This window comes from Arachis hypogaea, chromosome 12 (genome assembly GCF_003086295.3).
Source record: "Arachis hypogaea cultivar Tifrunner chromosome 12, arahy.Tifrunner.gnm2.J5K5, whole genome shotgun sequence".
NCBI classification, from domain to species: domain Eukaryota; kingdom Viridiplantae; phylum Streptophyta; class Magnoliopsida; order Fabales; family Fabaceae; genus Arachis; species Arachis hypogaea.
The window spans coordinates 97,869,356-97,893,540 of record NC_092047.1 but is presented as its reverse complement, the minus strand read 5'-3'; the positions used below and the strand labels follow the sequence as shown (position 1 = coordinate 97,893,540).

General features: G+C 31.6%; 1 protein-coding gene across 2 annotated transcripts; it reads left to right on the top strand.

Moving 5' to 3' along the window:
* Nucleotides 1-718: 718 nt before the first annotated feature.
* LOC112727811 (delta-1-pyrroline-5-carboxylate synthase) lies at nt 719-15,373 on the top strand. Of its 2 annotated transcripts, none has more exons than XM_025777715.3 (20): nt 719-975; nt 8,467-8,538; nt 8,957-9,060; nt 9,419-9,521; nt 9,646-9,807; nt 10,066-10,343; nt 10,972-11,122; nt 11,220-11,384; nt 11,571-11,648; nt 11,989-12,078; nt 12,330-12,416; nt 12,537-12,623; nt 12,696-12,792; nt 12,876-12,979; nt 13,089-13,164; nt 13,750-13,900; nt 13,984-14,052; nt 14,562-14,628; nt 14,711-14,781; nt 14,944-15,373. In XM_025777715.3, the coding sequence occupies exons 1-20, from the start codon at nt 811-813 to the stop codon at nt 15,023-15,025; spliced, it is 2,259 nt and encodes a 752-aa protein (XP_025633500.1). In that variant the 5' UTR covers nt 719-810; the 3' UTR covers nt 15,026-15,373. The 2 variants fall into 2 exon arrangements, with proteins under 2 accessions (XP_025633500.1, XP_025633499.1); XM_025777714.3 differs by lacking the exon at nt 719-975 and adding an exon at nt 7,742-7,903.
* Nucleotides 15,374-24,185: the final 8,812 nt, after the last annotated feature.

Here is a 24,185-nt window from a genome sequence, read left to right as displayed (position 1 = left end):
AAGAAGATTTTGTCGCAATTGTTTTTTAAAAATAATAACAAAAAATATAATTATCTATTTAGTGGTGGTTATATAAAGGTTTTCTATGAAAATTGTTGCAAAAATGATCACTAACATCTTAAAAGATGATATTTCACGAATCACCACGAAATATTTTTCGCGGCGATTTCATACGCCACAAATTCATAAATAAGATTCACAATTTTTCTGATTTTGCTGTAATGTTTTAAAGTTCAGGTAAACCTAAAGTTTAATTTAATGCAATAAACAACTTGATTAAAAATGTTTGTTACATCTTAATTATTTCATAAATTAAATAATAATTTAATTAACATTATGTTCTAATAACTAAATTATAAAAAAAAAAATTAAAAAAAGCATGCTATATCTGTAACTTCACTCTAATAAACTTTATTAAAAACATAATTTTAATCTATTAGGTAGATTTAACCATACAAACCTCAACCTTATAGATTTAGTTATTCACTCTCAAAGTGTCTCTTCAGGGAGTCGATCAAATCACACTCGTTCTGATTCTCATTTCTCAAGCAATGATGGGAAACAGTAAAAAAAAATGTAAAAAGTAAAAATAAAATACTTTTTACCATATATATATGTGTATTCAAGTAAAAAAGAAAGGGAAAAAAAAAAGAAAAATATAAGGGCTTGAAAAATCCAGTGCCTTTAAAAACCAAGGAAGGTCCTTTGCTCTCAAAGTAGTTCACACTTCACAGTTCACACCGGTGGCTTCATTTTTCAATTTTCATTGACACATATCTCTTCAATAACTCTCCCAAAAAACAGAAGGTTATGGAACCTTTGCAAAATGGCATGAGCCTGTTTCTTAGTAGCAACCCTTCTGATTTGCCCAATCCTAATGGCCTTAACTACCAATCACTCTCTGATTCTGACTACTTGGACAACATGGATCCTTCTAGAACCTTTGTTACCAAAGTGAAGCGTCTTATTGTTAAGGTATGTAACTATGTATACACTTCTTCAGTTCTTCTAATTAACTTATTACTCTCACCTTTCCCTATAGTTTTTCTTCTTCTTCAATTCATTTGAATCTATATGTATGCATATGAGGATTTTGTGAGTTAGTTTAATTTCATCAATATTCATCATGCTAGCATTTTGTAAATTGCAAAGTGCAAATGCATAGTTATAATTATAATTAGTTGGTGGAGTCTATGATATCTATAATTCTGGTGGTTATTATGGTAACTAAATAGCTTTAGCAACACTTAAAAATTGTTGCTAAAATTAAAGTCACACTTTTTGAAAAATTTGTTAATAATACACTAAATTTTGATTTTAAAATTAAAAAATATTATTAAATAATAAAAATAATATTTTAATATTTTTAAATATTATTAAAATTGTATACATATCGTAGCCAAGCACTAGTTAGTTGTTTTAAACAAATTAAAATAGGATGAAAACTTAAAATTTGTACTATATAATAATTGCATAATAATGTGCGTGGAGGACAAGATAATAATCATAATAGAAGCACAAGTTTGAGCCACGTCATCATGGCTCTTCTGGGATTTTGATGAGAGATGAAGTTTCTGAGTGGTGGATTCTATTTTCCATGTTATACTTTTGGCCAATGAAATTTGGTATTTCAGTGATTTCAATGAAGGGAATTATTATATTAGAAGTATGAAGTATCAGGTTTATGGAAGATACGACTCTGAATAACTTGAATGAAAAGTTTTAATATGTAATTAAATAATTCTATTCTTAGTTCCCTTCTTTTGCAAGTGAGAAAGATAATATATTTGGTTAATTAGGTTTTTTTTTATACATTAAAAAAGGTTTTTATTGAGATTTTTTTCTATTAAAAGATATAAAAATATTTTGAATTCTAATATAATAAAGTATATTCTTTGCCACCTCGCTGCCCATATTATCATTTCGTACAAACTTTTCCAAACACATTGATTCAAGATATAACCTTAAAGTTTTTTGTAATTGAATTAGATCAATTTAATTAATGGTGGGAACTTATGAGTTGGCAATTGGTTTGGTGCAATGTTCAATTCTTCTACATTTTTTTCTTCACCGAAGATCTTTTTTAATTTTTTTGGAAAAAAAAAACAAAGAAAGTTTATTTTTCATTTTTAAATTTAAAGGATTGTAAACTATGAAACTTATACAGGCGAACCTTATTTAATAACATTTCACATTATCTATCTTATAATTTTCCAGAAAAAAAAGTTAAATTAGAAAAAGTATCCTAGAATAATTAAAGAATTAATTATCTCCTACAATTCATTTTTCTCTAAACAAGGATAGAACTAGATAAAATATTAGAGAATGATAAAAAATATTTACACAATAAAATAAGATTAAAATAAAATTTTAAAAAAGACTAAATTAAAAATTACATATAATTTATATGTAAAAAATTAAAATTAATGAAGACATTGCCCCTCTTTTTCTACTATGTGGCTCCGTCCCTGCCTCTAGAGCTCTACCATTCATACATATATTTCCATGTGCATGAAAAAAAAACCATCATATTATTTTATTTATTTATTCATTCTCAAATTATCCGATCCATATATGATGATATAATCTTTTTATATCCATTTAAGAAATTGTGAGTTTAAATTTACCTATCTATCTTCAATAAAAAAAATTATCGGATCCATATATGTAATTTATTCCCTTTCAGTTTCCCATGTCTTGTTTGTGGTTGGCCTCTCCATACATATATGTGAACCATATGCTTTAAAGCTTACTCTGCCTGTGCTTCAATTTTTAGTCTAGATTGAACTACTAATAACATTTTCAAATTAACCATGTGATTTTTTACAAAAGTATTATTCGAATTTATTAACATATAAAAATACTTTTAAAATATTTAAAAAGTAACAAAAATACTTAATTGTTGAGTATATATACATTTTCAGAAAAAAATTTTAGAGATAAGATTTTGATATATATTTTTTTTATAATAACTATAATTAAAAACTAAAATACGTTTATTTTCAAAATTTGATAATTTTAAGGTAAGTGGATATTATGTTGTAATTTTCTTTAAAAAAAAATTGAGATTGAATTTTGGTCTATTTTTTACATCTAATTTTCAAATAATTATATAAATTTTTGCATAAAATTTAAGATAAAATACATAAGTGATTTGTCAAATAAAAAAATAATTTATAACTTATAAAATAAATTATATTTTTTATTATCTTTGTCCTATTTTAAAATATTTTGAGAATAATTTCATTATTAATAAATTTAAAAAATTTTTGTCAATAATTTAACAATTCAATAATTTTTTGTGATTTATTTTTTAGTTTAATTTATATATATAAAATTTGGTTGGTGGATTCTGATATGAAAGCTAAGGAATTTTGTCGGATTCTTTCCGAAACAAATAAAAAAATATTATTTTTAAAAACAAATTATTTTAACTTTAATTTGTAGAATGCATTTTTTTTTATTTATGATGAGTTCGCGCATTTTCGACTAACTTTACCTAAATTCCAGCTAAAAGTAAAATTTAAATTTCTAAACTATTATCGTCGTTTTCAAAAGTATATGTGAGTAGATAAAAATACACAAACAACTATTATTATAGTCTCTTTAGAAATATACATGTACACACGAGTAAGTTATATTTAATAAGAATTTTTTTAATTATAAATTAAAAAATTTATTATTTCCCTAAAAAAAATATAACTTATTCAAAAAAAATACGACTTATTCTTATATACTCTAGTAGAAAAAGATTTTCATTCCATTGTAAGCTTTATTATTTATGAAAATTGAAAACCACGACGAACTCTAATAACTCCGATTATCATACCTATAACCAGCCCATAATAACTATCTTCATTGTCGACCAAGAGTAGCGAAAAGTTTATAGATAAAATTTTGAGATGAAAAACTGTTGCAATATATATGATATGCATTTTTTGAGTTTTGAATGCTGTAAAAAAGATTATTTTTATTTTTGAAAAAGAAGAAGATAACATTGTAGTTTGGAATTTTTTTTAAATAAAATAAAAAATAATTAATTATCCAAATTTTATTTTTTAATTTTAATTTTTTAAATATGATTTTTTTGGAATATAAGACAAGTTCGTTGTACTTACCCGTAAACTCTACAATTTTTATAGAGTTCATTTGACCCTCCATCCAACTTCATTTTAAATTCTCAACAAATTTGGCTAATTCAAATTCTAAAACTTCACAACGGATAATGATAACTGTTATCATCGTCTCCAAAATACATAGGAGTACATAAGAGTACATAATAATAAGTCATATTTTTATTGAAGAAATAATGATTTTTTTAATTTATAATATTTTTTTTTTGTTAAATATGACTTATTCCTGTGTATATTTGTGTACTTTTGTGTATTTCTATATACACAAAAAAAAATCCTTGTCAAATATGACAATGCTTGCCATTGTCCATTGCTGTCAGCAATGTTAAAAAAGTCATGTTTTTTGTTCGTATATTTCTATGTATTCTGTGTACGTTTGAAGACGATGATAATGATTTAAATTTTGAGTTTTGGTTTTGGGGATAATTGGAGTGAAGTTCGTCAGAAAAATTCTAATCATAATATAAAATTTCAAGTACTATTTTGACGGATTTTTTTCTCCTAATGTATCCTTTTAAGCAGGAATTTTGTTTTTGGCGGAATTTGTATGAAAATTAGTAAATTGATTTATGAAATAAGCAATCTCATTCCTTTGTTCATTCTTCTACTATAAATATATCATAAAAGTAAGATGTAATTCTGAAAACAATTATATCAATATATAATTTTTTTGAGATAATTTCTTTTTTAGGCTGAGTTTTCTATTTTATTTAGTAATAAATTGTTTCTTAATTAATATGAAATATCCATGTTCATTTCTTTGTTTTTCTCAGCCATTATAAAAGTATAATAAAAATAATTTATAATTCTGTAAACAATGGAAGTAATTTTTTATGCATTTAAAATTTAATACAAATAAAAAAATAGAATTAATGTGATAATTTAATTTTAGACTAACTTATTAGAAAGTTCTATGAAAAGGAATCATATGAATTATTCTGTAATATAAGTTATAGAAGCTTAAGTTTCTTTTGCCTACTCTTTATGCATAGAGACCTAAAATACTGACCTTTTCTTTCTATATAATTATATCAAATAACATTAACAAAGCTGAAAAAGTAAATAAGTAAAGTTAAACTAATTTTATCTAATAATATATACTGTCTAGATCTAGAATGTAAGATAACTAAAAAGAATAATAAAAAAAAAAGACTTGAGAGTCCGCTAGTTAATTTATACTTCTTTTATTTAATCTCTATTTAACAAACCAAAATAAATAAATAAATCCCTCCCCGAAAACAGAAAACTAAAAAATAAATTTCAAATTTTTAAAATAAAACCAACTTAGTTGATTGAGCAGTTAATTTAATTTTTTGATTAATTAAATATTAAAATTCAAAATTTATTTTATGTGTATAATAATTTATTGATTAATTAAAATTTTAATTTATAACAAATTAATTATTAGATTGTCAGATTGAGAGATATAATAATAGAAAAAAAAAAAAGTCTTTTTTAAGATAAGGTGGATCAGTCAGCTATGGTGCACATGGAGGATGGAGCCGCTTGACCTATAACAGAATAGTGTCTGCTGTTAAATAAAATAAAATAAAAATAAAATTAATCCATTCAAGAAAGAATCAAAGTTATTATAAACACATATCGAGTAACTCCAATGGCAAGATAACAGTCGTTCTAATAATCCAATGAAAGTTAAATATAAAGTAGTATTAATAAACATATTAATAAGCTAAGTAATCCAAAAAGTGTCAGATAAGTTAAACTATTTTGTATTGAAAGACGTGTCATATGAATATTTTATTAATCAAAATTTTTTTAAATATATTAATACACTAGTATTTTAATAAATTTTAATTGTTGCTCTTAATTATATATTATATATATTTTTTATAATTAAAATTATTAAAATATTAATATACCAATATAGTTCAAAGCTTTTGTATTAATTATTACTTATTAGTTATTAGTTATTACCATTACTTTTGCTCGTTGAGGATTCAGTGATTAATAAGTGGGGTCTGTGGTAATAGTTATATTTAGTTGATCTTGGGGGGAGAAAAATGAGAAAATTCTTTCTCCGGAGTTAGGATACTAAATTTCATTTAAATGGTTCATTTTTTATCATAATTTTAGAAAGTAATAATATTATTATTTTGAGTTTTCTTAAATTATTTTAATGTTTATTATTTTATTTTCTATTGTAATGAGGACAAATTTCTATTTAAGAGTCATTTGAAAATAATATTGTCATGAAATACTTTATTTTAAAAGATTAAATAATTACTTAAATATATATAGATAATTATATTTTATACATATATAATAGAAACATATATATCTAAAAAAGGTATTTTTGTTTTCTATTTCTAATATTTGAAGTTAAGACTTCTCAACTAATATAAGGTATTTTCAATTTTGGCTAATCTTAAACTTATTAATAATAATATTATATATATTTAACTAAATAAAATAGTAAATTAATAGACATATTAATACACTAATAATTTATAAGATAAAGAATTAATTTCAATTTCTTGATAGTATAAATTTTTCATAATTATTTAGTTATTCACAGTATATTAAAAATTTACAATTAAATTCATAAAATAAAGGAAACAAATTTTTTAGGTTTTTTTTTTTATATTCAGACAAAAATTATGTTTTATATAAAGAAGAATCTCATTGATATAATAGACAATTATAAATAAAATAAATCACTGGAGTAAAAAGTATTTATGCAAAGATACAAAATATTTTTTAATATATTTTGTCCCAGTAAAAAGTTTATTTTAGCCTAAATGAAAAGTTCAAGCACTTATTCTATATTCTTGTATTTTCCATTATAAAATCTATTTTCGGCATATACACCTACACCATTATCATATACACCCATAACAAATTTATTTTAAAGTGTATACTATGACGGCTATAATAATGTGATAGTGATTATATACTTTTAATAACATTTAAAAAATATTATTAAAATTATCATAAAATATATTTTATTTTAATTTTATTTTTTAATTTTTTATTTATATCAAGTATATTTTTGACAGTTAAATTTTTAAAAAATTCAGAACTAATCTAATAATAATACATGACAATTATGTTTGATTTACTAATATTAAACATTATTCTTGTGAAATTGTTGGTGAATTATCTTAAATTATTTAAAAAATTCGTTGTTAAAAATATATTTAATATAATTTAAAAATTTTAAAATAAAATTAAAACAAAATAAAATAAAATAAAATTTAAAGATATTTTTAAATATTTTAACAAATTTTAAAAATAAAAAATATATTTGACTTTAAAATTAAAATAATATTTCTTAATTTAAAAATAAATATAAAAAATATAATTTTATGTTTAACAATAATAAAAATATTATTAAAATTTTAGTCATAATAGTCAATTAGTCATTATAACTATAGTTAGACACTCCCATTTTTTTAGTTGTAATATTAATAGGAGTGACAGGTGTCTGTCGCAAAACAAAAAATAAATAAATACGGCTAGAGAGAGGGGCAGTGAAGTACTGAACAGAATCCGTGATTCGTGGGACCCACAATTGTTATTGGTCCACGTGTCACTCTTCGCCGCGTCTCCCAAAGTCTGATACCTATATATGCATGCTGAATCTCTCCCTCCATTTTCACTCATACATCCGCCCCCACCCACTCACCGACTCACTGAACTCGTTCACTGAGTCACGCGATTCGGTCTTCTTCGTTTCCAAAATCATGGACTCCATCACCCCTGATCCCACTCGAGCTTTCGTTAAGAATATCAAACGTGTTGTCGTCAAGGTTTTTTATTTTTTTGATTAACTTTACATATTTTCTCTTATATATGTTCTTTTTCAGAATGATTTATTTTGATTTCTCTTAAAACATTTTTATAATGCATTTTCTAGTGAGGTGTTATATTATTAATATGAATGGAAAATGCGAAAGATGAGCATTTATTTTTATCATTTTTTTTTGTTTTTTGTTTTGTCTGATTGCTAACACTGGCATTTCTTCATGGCATGACTTTTTTGTTCTTTATAGTTGATTATGTCACTGGATTTTATTTATTTAATTTTTGCTTTTCATTTGTTTTGGTGGTGGGTGGTTTACTGGTTTTGTGTTAGTTCTGATTATTTGAGAAGTGCTTTTATAATTTTGTTTAGCTTTTTTGAAAAAAATGATGTTTTTTATATCTTTGGTTATTTTATGAAAACTTATTTTTTTCACTACAATAGTTGATTTTTTGTTTTGGAAAAACCAAATGATCCTATATTATCATTATTCTTTTATTGAGTTATGCCTTGTTCTTTCTTTCTTTTTTGGATTAACAATTTTATTTTGTTGCATCATCTTGATTGAAGGTTGGAACAGCTGTTGTTACTAGAAGTGATGGAAGATTAGCACTGGGAAGACTTGGTTCTCTCTGCGAGCAAGTATGTATATATCAAATTGTTGCTTATAATTTCGTTGATTCAATCAATCAATAAAAATTGTATAATCTAGGGTGGGCTGAGAGTCCCTTAACTAAGTGTCTGAGTGTTCAATTCTTGCCTTAGTTATTAAAAACATTTTAAAATTCCGGATCATGATCTAACTAGAGATTGGTCACTGTACTTGACAGGGGATCTTCTAAATATGGACAATAGAAATGTCATTTAAATATGTATATATAAAGAAAATCCATGATTTGATATCTCTAAATTCAACTGCTTTTAGAAGGGAAAAATAGATAAAAATGATGAAAAAATGAAGCCTCTAAACTGGGATTTTCTTATTTTTATTTATATTTATTGAATTTTTTAGTATTATATTTTGTGGCTGAAAGATGTGTCTTCTTTGGAAAATTTGCAGCTTAAAGAACTAAACACACAAGGCTATGAAGTTATATTGGTGACTTCAGGTGCTGTTGGTCTTGGCCGCCAAAGGCTTAGATATCGGAGATTGGCCAATAGCAGGTTCCTAGCTAACATTTCAGCCTTGCAATGTTATCATTTTCAAATTTCTAATTAGTCACAAGTGGCTAAGTGGGGTTCATAATTTCAATTGCAAGTTAATATGAGTTTTGATGCAACATAAAATAAAGAGTGAATAAGGCCCTGTATTTATATTTTCTTATTTTTAATATCATCTTTGGTGCAGAGAAAAATTAGCATAAAGATAAATTATCATAAAGTGTTATTGGAATTAGACTTGCATAGGATTGAAGGATTTCATGTAAATTTCTCCATTATCTAGTAATATGAGGTGGCAAAGATTAAAAATAGAAGGTAATGAATCATGAGCTTTAAAGAAAATCGGTTGCTTGTCATGCAGCTTTGCTGATCTTCAAAAGCCTCAAGGTGAGTTTGATGGAAAAGCATGTGCAGCTGTTGGGCAGAGCAGTCTCATGGCTCTATACGATACCATGTTCAGCCAGGTTGAACCAAAATTAAGTTTCTTGTTCATTATGCTCTCAATCTAACATACATTAGTTGGTGTTTTTCTCTATTCGTTTATTTTATTCTTCATATTGATGCTGATATAATATTTTCTTGGTGCAGCTTGATGTGACTTCTTCCCAACTTCTTGTGAATGATGGGTTTTTTAGGGATTCAGGCTTTAGAAAACAACTGTCTGACACAGTGAACTCGTTATTAGATTTAAGGGTTATCCCCATTTTCAATGAAAATGATGCTGTTAGTACCAGGAAGGCACCATATGAGGTATGCTAATTTTAATTATCTCTATTTATTTTTTTAATTATCAATGGCTGGTTTGTTATTGCCATAGTATAGTCAATTTGCCTTTTTCAACTCTCCTTTCTCTTAAAAGAAAGCACAATCTGTTGGATTGATTTTATTGGCTGTGATATGATATGTATTACAACAGAACAGAACATGCAAAAATTTCACTAAGCTGAATCAATCTTCATGATGGCTTTGTAATGTGTAATTAATTTTAATTGTAAGCACTATGTGCAGGATTCATCTGGTATTTTCTGGGACAATGACAGTTTGGCGGGTCTATTAGCTCTTGAACTTAAAGCCGATCTCCTTGTTTTATTGAGTGATGTTGAGGGCCTTTATAGTGGTCCTCCAAGTGATCCGAAATCGAAGCTAATTCACACATATGTGAAAGAGAAACATCAAGGAGAAATTACTTTTGGAGATAAGTCAAGATTGGGCAGGGGTGGCATGACTGCTAAAGTTAATGCCGCCGTTTGTGCTGCTTATGCTGGCACCCCGGTGATCATAACTAGGTATGCAGAATTTGAAGCTGTCTTTTCGTTGATATATTCCATTGAAAAGAAATTTTCTATGGAGAACTTGTTATAGTCATTTGATTTTTGGGTTGACCTTTGATAGAAGCCCAATTTCAACAAAATAAGTTGTGGTCCTGAGTTAGAAAAAAAAAAAAAATTGAATTAGATAGATTACTTTAAGAAGCTGTTTGCAACATATTATCCTTGATTGTCCTCCCCCTCTTCTTTTAACACAGCATTTAAACCAGTCTATGGATATGAGGTGACCTGCAAATGCACTTCTCCACTTTGAAATAAACATAATGATAATTTCTGTAATGCTATCTATAGTAGCTCATAGTGCATGTAATGCTACAGGGAAAAAAAACTGAAGGAAAATGTTTTCCTTTTCTTTCTCTTTTTTTATTGTTTTTCTTTTTCTTTTTCTTTTTGTTTGGTTGGGGGGGGGGGGGGGGGAGAGGGTCTTGCAACAGTTGGTGTTTAGTAATTCTGATTTCCTTTGTCAGTGCTGTCTTTCATTTCATTTATTTTTTTTCTCATACCAGCAGCATTTGCATAGTTTCAAGTATGCATATTGATTTTCCATTCTACTGACTTTGATTTGCATTTTAAACCTTTGTTGAAGTGGCTATGCCACAAATAACATCATACGTGTGCTTCAAGGGGAAAGAATAGGTACTGTCTTTCATAAAGATGCACATTTGTGGTCTAGCATAAAGGAAGTGAGTGCGCGTGACATGGCAGTTGCTGCACGGGAGAGTTCTAGACGACTTCAGGTAAGTGCATTATTTGATAAATTTGAGTTTTTAAGCGGAATGCTGAACTGCATTAGTCAGTGACTCATTTGTATTACATTAATTTTTTCTGTATCAGGTCCTAAATTCTGAAGAAAGGAGGAAAATATTGCTGGCAGTAGCTGATGCATTGGAGAAAAATGAGGGTATGATAAGGGTTGAGAACGAGGCAGATGTTGCTGCTGCTGAGGCAGCTGGATATGAAAGATCTTTGATATCTCGTTTGACCCTAAAGCCTGAGAAGGCAAGAAACAATTGAATGCATATTATATAATTATATAATAATATCAAAACATCATAACATAAAATACTCGGCTTTCATGTTTTCATGTCTGCAATGATTTCTCACTTTGCAATTTTTTTTTTTTTTGGGAGAGCATTTTTTTTATTCTCTTCTTCTATTTCTGATCATTGTTTTTGTATTTTACAGATCTCTACTCTTGTAAGGTCTGTTCGCATGCTGGCAGACATGGAAGAACCTATTGGTCAGATTTTGAAGAGAACTGAGGTCAAAATCCCTTCCCTTTTATTTGAAGGAGGGTCTCTTATCCTCCGTATTCTTTGTATTAATCCTCATGCGTTAATTATTTTATCCTTTTTGTTAAAGAAACTGAAATGGTAAGTGATAAGTAAAATAATAATTGGCTCTGTGATATTGAACTGATTTAGCAATTTTCTTTTTTCATGTGGTTAAACTATACAGTTTTGTAACTCATGTTCTCTGATCTTGATTCTTGATCTAAGAAAAAGAATATCCCTCCCTTTACAAAGAAAAATGTTATCAGACCATACATTTTACTGTTCAACAATCAGCATTAGTTTTCACTGTTTATACATTCTTTGTTCAGCTAGCTGATAAACTCATCTTGGAGAAAATATCATGTCCATTGGGAGTACTCCTGGTTATATTTGAGTCTCGACCTGATGCCCTTGTTCAGGTAATTTTAAGATTTCCATTCTCTTACATTCTTCTTTGGTCTTCAATTAAACTTCTGAGAATGACAAAGACATGAACACAAATAAAAGTTGTAAATCTAATCGTTGTTTTGCTACATTACCAAGCTTCAATAAATCCTTTTAGTTTATAACATATCTGACTATTACTTTTCAGATTAGGGTATGTTGTTTTGAATATTGATTGTAAAGTTTCTCCACCTCTTTTTCTTTTGTGGTTGGAATCGATTAATAGATAGCTGCATTGGCAATTCGAAGTGGGAATGGTTTACTTCTTAAAGGTGGAAAGGAAGCCCGGCGATCAAATGCTGTCTTACACAAGGTTTATATATTTATTCTGCTTGAGGCTACCACATTATAAGTTTAATCTGAATCAAATTTGACTCTTTGTTCTTATTATAGTTATTGATATGTTTCCATATGGATATTTTTTAATTATCAGGTGATTACTTCAGTCATGCCCGAAACTGTCAGTGACAAACTTATTGGGCTTGTGACTTCAAGAGAAGAAATTCCAGATCTTCTCAAGGTGGATATTACACATTGAACTTATTATTTTTTTTTCCTGTGATGATTTTGCACTAATTTTATTCTGCTTCAGCTGGATGATGTGATAGATCTTGTCGTCCCCAGAGGCAGTAATAAACTTGTTTCTCAAATAAAGGAGTCAACAAAAATTCCTGTTCTTGGTCATGCTGGTAATATATACATATGATTTCCAATTTGTATTCACACAAATTCCAGTTCTTTCTCAGATTGAGTAATAAGCTTCATAATGCAGATGGAATTTGCCATGTTTATGTTGACAAATCTGCTGATATTAATATGGCAAAGCAGATTGTTAGGGATGCAAAGACTGATTATCCTGCAGCCTGCAATGCAATGGTAATTAACATCGATTCAAAATAGCATATTCACCTATTCCTCGTTATGAATAATATGAATAGAATCTGTTGAATATCCTAATTAATATAATATGTTTTAATATTGATAGGAAACTCTACTTGTACACAAGGATCTGATAAACAATGGTGGACTTGATGAGCTTGTTTTTGAACTTCGACGTGAAGGTTTGATCTTGCAATTGGAAATTTATGATGAGAAGAATTGATATGAGTTGAAACTTTACTCTGATTTCTTCTTCCTTTTTTTTAAATACCTTTATGGGATCAGAAGAAGCTTTGATATATTAGTTTCATGATATTCTGCATCCTGAGAAGTAAAATGTGCATGTTAAGGAAAGAAAATTGACCAGAGCACTAATTAGATCCCAACTAAAATTGAACAGTCAAAAGTTTAATTGAAATCACAATGATTGGTCAAATATATTTTTGAAGTGATTTTTCAAAGGAATAAAGAAAAAGGAGTTTATAAACTTAAAAAAAAAAAGATTTTACTCAAAAGAGAAAGATCTGCATGTGAAAAAACTTAGTGACTTATTTTACTTTATAAATTGACTAAGAAAAATCTATTTATTATTGATAAAGAAAAGTTTTGAATAAAAGTATGACACCTTTATGTACCAAATAGTCATATTTCTATGCTAGTGTCTATTTTAAAACTTAATAGTTTGGGTAAAAATGGTGCAAGAAATGCTGTGCTAAGTTGTCTTTAAAAACAACAAAGTGTTTAAACAACCATAATTTTGCTTGCAGGTGTTCAACTGTATGGTGGACCAACAGCCAGTGCCTTACTAAATATTGTGGAAACGAGCTCTTTTCATCATGAGTATAGTTCACTTGCTTGCACGGTCGAAATTGTTGACGATGTATATGCTGCCATTGAACACATACATCAACATGGAAGGTATAGGGTCTTGCATTTCATTTTATTCTCATTATCTCTTTGATAAGTGTCTAAAAGTCATTCATACTTTGGCGTTTATGCAGTGCTCATACTGAATGCATTGTTACTGAAGACTGTAAAGTCGCTGAAACTTTCTTACGACAAGTTGACAGGTATGCCTATATCTTTTCTTTGAGAAATGTCATTTGATCCTTTGCTTCAAATCATGAGAAGCTGGGATTTCTTCTAATGCTTACATAATTTGTTTGAATATCCATTCAATTACTTCCCAAAGTGATTCATTATACAATATGTTACTTTTTCTTGTTACATTTTTTGAGTTCCATATATTAGGATTGATTTATGTACTATTGCCTCTCTTACATTTTCTCTACAACCAGACCATCAATGGTAGTTTTTTTTTTTTTTACATCTATTGTTACCTATCTACAGAGCTCACATCTAGTTTTGACTTTTGAATAATTGTTTCTCCAGATTCAATGATTCATATAAATATATAGTGGGATGGCAACCATGTTTAATTTGAGTGTAATTCAGTTTTCAGTCTGAACTAACATTCTGCTTCAATGTGTTTCTATTCTTCACTATTCTTGAATAAATATGTTTACTCGCTCTGTCGTTCATTCTCTAATATATACACATTCATCGGATGTGCAAACAGTGCTGCTGTATTCCACAATGCAAGTACAAGGTTCTGTGATGGAGCAAGATTTGGGCTTGGTGCAGAGGTAATGTATCCTTTTATAAGCCTGTTGTTAATTAGTGTAGTTTTGTTCTTTTCTTATCTGTTCTTGGTCGATTGTTGAACAGGTCGGAATCAGTACAAGTCGAATTCATGCTCGTGGTCCTGTAGGAGTTGAGGGTTTGTTAACAAACAGATGGTACATAATTGTGCTCTTCTCTCTTGGCTTTTGTTATATTGAACAGAATAGTATCTTAAATAATTATATTTATCTTCATGGGGGTGCCTAAACTACGTAATTTTATGCTATGCTATGCTTTTGTGTTTTTCTGATTTTTGCATCTTTTTGGATATAATGCAGGATACTAAGAGGAAATGGTCAGGTTGTAGATGGCGATCGAGGAATGAATTACACTCATAAAGAACTGCCACTAAAAGCATAACTTAGTGTACAAGGAACTGATGAAGTTCAGATATGCTTGCCTCATTAAATGGAATCTCTCTTCTGTTCTATTTTGATATACAGAAGTTGCTGAGATGCTGCCTATAATATTCGACTCTTATTTGCCCCTTTTTTCCAGAGCATTTTTCCTAACCTGGAGCAAGTTCAAGTGGGGATAAAATAATCATATACATTGTTACTATTTGCCTATGCTTTTTGTTGCTCTTTAATTCAGTGTTCCATGATATGCAAAACAGCAATGCTGTGAGTGATCGTATAAATGTATTCACTATTTCTATATGAAGTTGAATAATCCTATGTTAGAAGATAAAAAAAAGTTTGATAATAATGTAGTTATTATTCTTTTCTTGCCTTAGCACGAAGTTGGTAGAAGTTTACAAAATCATGTTATAGCATGCCACTTTACAACGTTAACCATCATTATTAGTATTCTTATCATTTTCTCTTTTTGGGTACGCTTCTCTTATCATATCATTTATCATCATATGATATTTTACTAACACATTCACCATTATTCTCTTTCGACTAGTTTAATAATTATTCAAAACTTGAAATTAATAGATTAATAGTCTAAAATAAGAGGCCTCTACACATACAAGTTTTTTTGGCTTACAAGTCTTACAAGTCCAATAAAACACACGCATTACACTTAATTAACGCATTACACACTTCCACATTCAAGAGTAAATAAAACACACGTTATTCAACAACTTCCTGTTTCCAAAACGCGCTACTTACCATGCATTATGAACGACTCTTCTTCTTCCTCCATGAAAACAATTTTCTTGCCAAATTTGAAGATAATGGAACTTCAGAAATACACCCAAACGATTACAGAAATACACCCCCAACGATTACAGAAATACACCCAAAGAATTACAGAAATACACCCAAACGGTTACAGAAATTCACTCAAACGATTATAGAAATATACCCAAAGGATTACAGAAATACACCTAAAGGATTTAAGAAATACACCAAAAATTCGTTGAAGTACACCTTATGCATATTTCAGAATTCTTTCTCTTTCTCCTCCTCATCTTCTGCTGCTGCTTCTTCTTCAAAAACGATTTCAGAGCTTGATGTCAAAAAACAATGGAAATCGAGAATAACGAAGAAAGAAAGCAGAGAGAAAAGCACGTAAATGAAGAAGAAGAACAGAAAGAGGAAGAAGAACGTGCAGCAAGAAGAAGAAGAAGGCAAGAAACGAAAGAAAAGAAGAAGAAGAGGAAGAGAAAGAAAAACGTGCAAGAAGAAGAACGAGAAAGCGAAAGCAATAAACGAAAGAAAAGAAGAAGAAGAAGAAGTGGAACAGGAAGAAGAACGTGCAGCAACAAGAAGAAGAAGAAGGAGAAAGAGAAGGTAAGAAACGAAAGAAAAGAAGAAGAAGAGGAAGAGGAGGAAGAAGAAGAAGAACTTTTGGGGTTTATTCGTTAATTAACTTGTAAAGCATACAATGGCTTGTATGCAGAGCTTTTCTCCTAAAATAATTCTACACTTTGAAACCATATTAATTAAACTTTGCATACTAAAAACTAATAGGCATGGAGTGCTTAGGAAAAAGAAAAATGGCAGATGTCATTAATTTATTCCAAGATTTTATATATAGGGAGTGTTAGGTAAACAATGGCCATCTTGAACAATATGAATAATCGCTAATCAAATAAAAATACACTACACTCTAATTTAATGTTACTAATTAAATTTAAGATTAATTTACTCTTTTAATCTTATTAATTCACATTGTTCACACATTTTTCAAAAATATTGTTGGTTATCTATATTTTTCCCTTATATAAATAAGCAGACTAACATGCATAAATGTGGGATAATCAATATAATAACAACTGATTTTTTATCTGCGTGATATTTATAGATCTTACAAACTGTCCATTTTAATTTGAATCGATAACTTTTATCTTAATACCTAGTAGTGGTAAGAAGAAAAAGTATGACCGTGGTTGACAGAACGAGTCCTTTCAATTGTTAAAAAAAATTGAAAGAGTAAAGTGTGATTTTATTGCTTTTTTTCTTATATTTTTTTTAGTATCACTTATAAAATTAATGGTGAGAAATCACATTTTATCCTCTCAATTGTTAAGAAAATTTGAAAAGATTCATTTCCGTTGATATAATAAGAAAAGAAAATAAAAGTAAATATAATATTTTATAATATTGTTCAATAAACAAAATACACAAATAACTTTGAATAAAATAACACTTAAGTCGACGAGAATTTTGACTTTAGACTAATTAATTTTTGAAAATAAAAATATCAATTAGGTCTTTTTTGATACCAAATGATAAATACATTATGTCATTTTCTTTATGAATAATATGAAATGAAATGGAGTTGTTTATATGTTTGTTATCTATAGTTATATATTTCATTGCTACCACACGAGTATAAATATAAAAATCATCTTCTAAGTTTTTATATAATCGTTATCAGTAAGTAGTTTTCTATTTACCATAAATACTAATAAGGCAGGTGAAGTTTTGTTCTAAAAATTGTTATGCTGTAAAAATCTTCTATAAAAAAATACATCATTCGTAAGCACTACTATTACATAAAATAAGATATCTGCTGTTTATTATTGTAAAAAATTTAATTGATATTTTTCTTCTTTTATGATTAATTAATTCAAAATTCAAAATCTCTAGATTGTTATTTTACTCGATAAATTATTTTTTATGTCTCTGATTTCAATAGTTTTATCTTTATTTCAATATTTTTTTTGCATTTCGATCGTCTTAAGATAATGATAATATAAAAAACCACAACTTACTGGCCACAAAAAGAGCCCATCTTCATAAATACTTTTTGGAGATTTACTTTTTCTCAAAAAATAATAAATAAAGATGTTTAAAGAGATGAAAGGTCTTGAAAAATAATATTGTCTTCATTGAATGCCATATCCAGGGTTCAAACTTCAAAGTACGCCAACCTCCAACCTCCATCCCCATTCCAACTTCCTCCTTCGTTTGTTTGCCTCTGTTCCTTTGAGACTTTATGCTCATTCTCCTTTCCCAATTGCTCATAACAATGTGGATGATGCTGTTGCCTCTTTCATTACCCTTCTTGCTAAGCGCCATTTGCCCTCTGTGGTTGAGTTCAACAAGATTTTAGGGTCTCTTTGTACAAATGGATTCTAGGGGCATCACTCATTCCTTGGTTATTTGAGCATTTTGATCAATTGTTTCTGCCATTTGGGTCTGATAGATTCTGCTTTCTCCGCATTGTCCAAGATTATCAAGTTGGGTCATGATTTGAATGTCATAACCTTAACCACCCTAATGAAAGAGTTCCGTATAAACAACAAGGTTAGGGAAGCATTAGTTTCAGAGCACTAGGATATCAGCTTGATGAGGTCAGTTATGAGACATTAATCAATGGGATGTGTAAGAAAGGACAGAGAAGCAACCCGTTAAACCCAACGTAGTAATGTACGGTGCTGTCATTGATGGTTGTGTAAAGATGGGAGTAAAATCCCATAATGGTCCCTCATATTGAATCTGTGCACCAATGTTACCCCTGACTTTTAAAATGCTCTAATTGCACTGTTCAGATTGAGCTCCGTGCGAAATCCTGGTCCCTCCACCCAATTCCGGCGTGACTCAACAGTCGGAGCGCTGAGTTGGCTGCTTATGGTCCACGTAGGCAGCCTTAAACGGCTAGCTGATGTGGAGTATCATCAAAGAATCTCCTAATTCCCTGAATTAGTCCCTGGTACCAATTATAAACCCTAAGTTGTTCTTCCTTCTTTCTGTGTGAATTGGTTCGTCGTCCAGCTCAAGCTCTTCTTCCCTCTTCATCTTATTCTTCTTCTTCGTCCTCTCCCGCCATGAGTGACAGTCACGCTTCTCGAAGGTCGAATCGCTCATCTGCGACTGGAAACTGGAGAGGAAATAATGTGCGTAGCCGGCGTTCAGCAGTTCTAGAGTGGTGTGGTTGTGGGTGCATGCCTGTCCTTCGGTGGTCAGGGACGGAGAGTCATCCCAATAAGCCGTTCTTCGGGTGTCCGAATTAAAACGTGAGTGCAATTACTAGCTGAAATTTATAGTGTTGGTTAGTTAAGGTAGTTGTTTGATAAGGTTGATGTATATTTGCAGACTAGTGGAAAGAATTGGTGTGAGTTATTTGTTTGGGCAGATTCGGTACAGGATGAGGTGCCACTGAAGTCTGATGAAGAAGATGAGCATGGTGGGATGAAGATGAACATTGCATGGAAGGTGGACAAACTGGAAGCAGATGTGAGAAATGTAAAGCTGATGGTCCAAGTGCTTGGTTTAGGGGTATTCGTGTTAGTTGTGTTTGTGTTGATGTTACTGTTGAAGGTTTGATTAGGGTGAGAGCTGAAACACAGAACCAGTGTAATCCAGTTTATGAACAATGTAATTGACATTAGATTGTTTTTGATATATTGAATGACTATTTAGTTTTGTTTTTGTAAACATAATTGACATGGATAAGCAACAGTAGGAAAAGCTTACATAAGGCACAATTCATAACTGAATGACAATAAAAATAGTTCATATAAAATTCTGCAATAATGCATTGATGACAATAACAAGCTAAAAAATTCTGAGCATTGTTTCAGCTAGATTCCAGCAACTTAGTTAGTATTTAAAAGTTGCAGAGGTGTCTATAAATCACCATGACCAAACAAAAGAGACTAAGATAATTGTTTCACAAAATATTACAATCTTTCATAATTTCAACCTAAAGCTAGGATCATAATCACTTCTTTCTTGGCGGTTTGAACCCTGGGGTGGGTACAAACTTCAGGAAGTTGGCGAGCCTTGCTGCAGTTACCTCAGTAGTTCCCTCCATTGGATTGAATGATGCAGAGCCAGTTGGAGTAGGTGACCTTCTTTTAAGTGGCACTTTCCCAGGTCTTGTAGGTGTGTTTCTGTTTTGTTCATGCTCCTGCAATGCAAACAATATTTGACATAAGGCCTATAAAATAAGACAAATAACAAAAACACATTACATGAAGCATTATTAAACATAATACCTTTTGGGAGTTTTCAGCTTCAGAGTATGAGGGCTGAGACAAATCAATTTCAGCCTGCTGGACATCCACATCCACAAGAGTGGCAGGAGCAGGGGCAGATGCAGTAGCAGTAGCAGACGCTGTTGCAGTTCCAGAGCCTGTAGCAGTAGCAGCGGAAGTTGCAGCTTGAGGTGCATTGGAAGTAGTTGTTGTAGCTGACGCAGAGACAGTTGCAGTGACATTCTGAGCAGCAGCCTTAGGGTCTTTAGCAGCAGCCTCCGCAGCTTTCTTCTTCTCAGCCTCTGCAGCTTCAGCAACATTCTTCTTCTCACACCCTCTTTTTGTATGACCTTTCTGCAAACAATACTTACAAGTGAATGGTCGTAGCTGTCTCTTTAGAGTGGTGGTTGGCTTTGATTTCTTGCTAGACTGACCCCTCTCATCCGCATCCTTCCTTCTCTTGGTTTGGAGCTGTCCAGGTTTCCTCTTAACTAAAGGTGCCAATGGTCTGTTGGCCTCAGATCTTTCCCATAATTGTTGGCCAGGTAAAGGATTTATGTGGTGAGAGTAAGTGGCTTTGTAGGACTCCATTGTGAGGAGCTTGTGGCAGAAATCCTCTGGCCACTTGTTGACCCTAGCAATAGCAGCACATGCGTGCACACATGGGATTCCTACAACACCATAATCAGCAATAACAATTAGGTGCATAGTTAATTAGACTCACTAGGCAGAGTAGTTAAATAAATAAAAAAAAGTTAAATACATTACCTGTTAGCATCTAAAACTGACAAGTACATAGCCTTTTCCCCAGATCCACTACATGGTGTGTAGGGTGTCCATGTACCTCGAACTTCTCTATCCGGTGTCTCCAGTCCAGATTGGTTGCCATTGCTTAGATTCCTTCCTCAGCTTCTCCAATTTGCTCTTGATCACTGGGGGAAATATCCCCACATGACTATCCAACTTCACTTTATTTTTGGCCATCGTCCTCATTACGAATATCCTAACCTCTTCCAGCAGTGTGATTATAGGCTTCCTCCTAGCTTCCTTACTCTTTGCGTTGAATACTTCACACGCATTGTTACATATTGAGTCTAACTTTGGCTTGTGACTGAACTGAGATCTTGTCCAAGAATGTGTTGGCCACTTTTCTAGGTATACCCATGCCTCCGGATTAAGCCACTTCAACTTTTCCCTATGTTCCCTGAATTCCTCAAAGGTTGTGGCTCGTGCACAATCCCACAACAATCCTCTTAGCTCCAGATCTTTTCATTGCTTGTTGAAAATCTTCCACAAATGCCATACACAGAAACGGTGATGCACATTGGGCATCACCTCCTGTACAGCATTTATGAGTCCCTGCAACACAGAGTGGATGCAAATAATAATTAACACAGATACAACAGAAAGAAGTTTGTAGAATACACAGTTATATGCTCACCGAATTAGACCCTGACTTTTTTAATTTTCACCATAATAGACCTTAACTTTTAATATTTTCACCATAATAGTCCCTGAGTTTCTATTAAAGGCACCATTATTGTCCCTAACTTTTACTATCGTGCATCTACAATAGTCCTACTCACATATCAGCAAGCCTCTTCCAGATCCAGGATATTATAACATAGTGAAGCAACCAAACTGGAAACTAAATCAGAAGGGATTAGTAGCCATGTACCTTTTGCATATCAGATATGAAACACTAACCATGTGTCTTGTAATCTCCCAAATCTGCGTGCAATAGTTCCAAGAACCATTTCTAATTGGCAGTGTTTTCAACTTCCACAATTGCCCAAGCAATGACATATATGTGGTGGTTTGCATCCTGCCCAATAGCTGATAGAATCTGGCCTCCAAAGACAGTTTTCAGGAAAGCACCATCAAGTCCAATGAGTGGATGACATCCTGCCTTAAATCCATTCTTGCAGCCACTTAAACACACATACATTTTCTCAAATATGACATCACCGTTTGGCTATGGGATGGTGCAAATTTGGACAGTTGAACCCGGGTTGGTCTTCAGCAGTGTCTCCCCATAGTCCCTCACCATTGCATACTGTGCCTTTTCATCACCATATACAAGGTTTCTAGCATCAGACAGTGCCCTTGAGATCGAGTTCCTATTCAATGACAGATCATACTTGGTCTTGAAGAAGGTGTTTGCATCACAATGCCTGAAGTTGGGATACTTTCTGACTTTTTTCACCAGCTTACTAGCAACCCAGTTACGATTGGCTGCTCTGTTCTTATCCTCCCTTGCACAGCTATGATCATCTCTGAAAGTCTTCACTTGCCAGCAAGTATCGTCTCGGTCCTTGGAAGCAAAGATAACCCAACTGCATTCCTTCACCTTGCAAACTGCCCTAAGCCTCTTCCTATCATTTTTATTGAATCGAATACGCCTTCCCTCCTGGATGGTGTACTCCCTAACAGCCTCTTTAAAATCTCACTTCGTATTAAACTTCATTCCAACCTCTAAGTGAAGCTCCCCGAACCTAGCCCCCTCTCTGAAAACTGGAAACACCTCATCAGACTCGGTCTCCTCTTCTAATTCATCTTCAGAGTTAGGTGGGGTTTTCATCTCCAATGAATGCCAAGAGTTGGCACCATCAGAATCAATCCCAGGATCGTATGCATCATAATCATCATTCTTATCAGTTCCAACTTTCCCAAATTCCACTTCAACATTAGAATTACCCTCCACATAAGCATCGTCATCAACACAAATCTTCTCCTTCATCTTATTCTTTCCCTTACCCTTATCCTGTGAATCACTCTTATTACTTGTTTTCTTCTTACCCTTTACCTTACATGAAGGAACAGGGTCTGCAGCACATGAATCAGATGAGCTGTCTTTCCTTACTGGTTTATAGGGCTCATCTTCTGAACTATCATCAAAATTAGAGGACTCCTCATCAGAGGACATCAACATCACTGGGATCTTGCTACCCTGTCCCCTTTTCTGAGCCTTTGTGCCTCCTATCCCAGTGGCAGACCTCAGGCAATATCTCCTATGAACTTTTGTTTGACTTGGTTTCAGGGTGTTCTTGGCCTTCTTTTTAAGTTTTTGTTCAGTTGGCACCTTAATAGATGCTTTTACCCCTTCCTCCCTAGTGTTGACTCACATTAGCAGTAGGATTCTCTTCATGATTTGGCCTAGCACCATCGTGTGGGGCAGCTACAACATTTTCCTTAGCTTGCGTCCCAAGGTCCCTTACTTGATCATCAATGTATACCGTAACCTCCTTCCCTTCTATCAGTTCAGGTGACGAAACCTCATGTTCAATGTAGATATCAACAAGACCCACATTCTGTGAACCCATCTCACACATCTCTCTTAGGTCTGCATCACTATTTAACTTCCTCAATCCCTCCCCTATGCTCTTTCCAGGTACAAGCCACCAGACTTCCTTCATTCTGTCATAACCTAGCTCCTTATAATAGTTTCTTAGGTAAAATACATCCAGCCTATCCACCTCAACATCACCTAGGCAGTTTCTGTTGTCCGGATAGTAACCAATCTTTCCATCCACACCCTTTTCAAAACTTCCTCCATGATGAAACATAATGTCTAGTACTTCATCCATCTGCCAGATAAGTAAACAAACAAATTAAACACATGCAACCCTTCTTTGAGGAAGAAAAAAAAAACAGAGCAACCCAAACCCCTTCCTAACAACGTAACCACAAAAAACCTAACAACATAGAAATCTAAACAAAACACCAAACGAAGATGAACTCTCCCTCAATCAACACACCACGTGAAGAGCCATCAGTGAAAACCCAGAAAAAAATTTAAACTTCAACTACACATTGTATTACTAACCTTGTTGTAGCTGACGATGACGATACCCTCTGCTTCAACAACTTCGTACCTGTGGTGTCCTTCCTTCTCCTGGCAATGAACTCAGTCAAGCACTAACCAGAACGTGCCCTAATGTCACAGCATTCTTTGGACGACAGAGAGAAGAAACGTCTGAAGAGAAGTAGGAGAAAGACTAACGAATGATCAACCCTTTCCCCAAGCAACCTTTCAATTCTCTTCCAAGGCAAAACGACGTCGTTTAAGGCTGCCTACGTGGACCGTAAGCAGCCAGCTCAGCGCTCCAGCTGCTGAGTCACGCCGGATTTGGGTGGAGGGAC

Bases quoted from the DNA above. Each gene is read 5' to 3' on its own strand.
- LOC112727811 (XM_025777715.3), top strand. From the start codon at position 811: ATGGAACCTTTGCAAAATGGCATGAGCCTGTTTCTTAGTAGCAACCCT. The intron at 12,079-12,329 runs GTAATTTTAAGA...ATCGATTAATAG, and splicing joins GACCTGATGCCCTTGTTCAG to ATAGCTGCATTGGCAATTCG. The intron at 13,165-13,749 runs GTTTGATCTTGC...TTTTGCTTGCAG, and splicing joins TTTTGAACTTCGACGTGAAG to GTGTTCAACTGTATGGTGGA.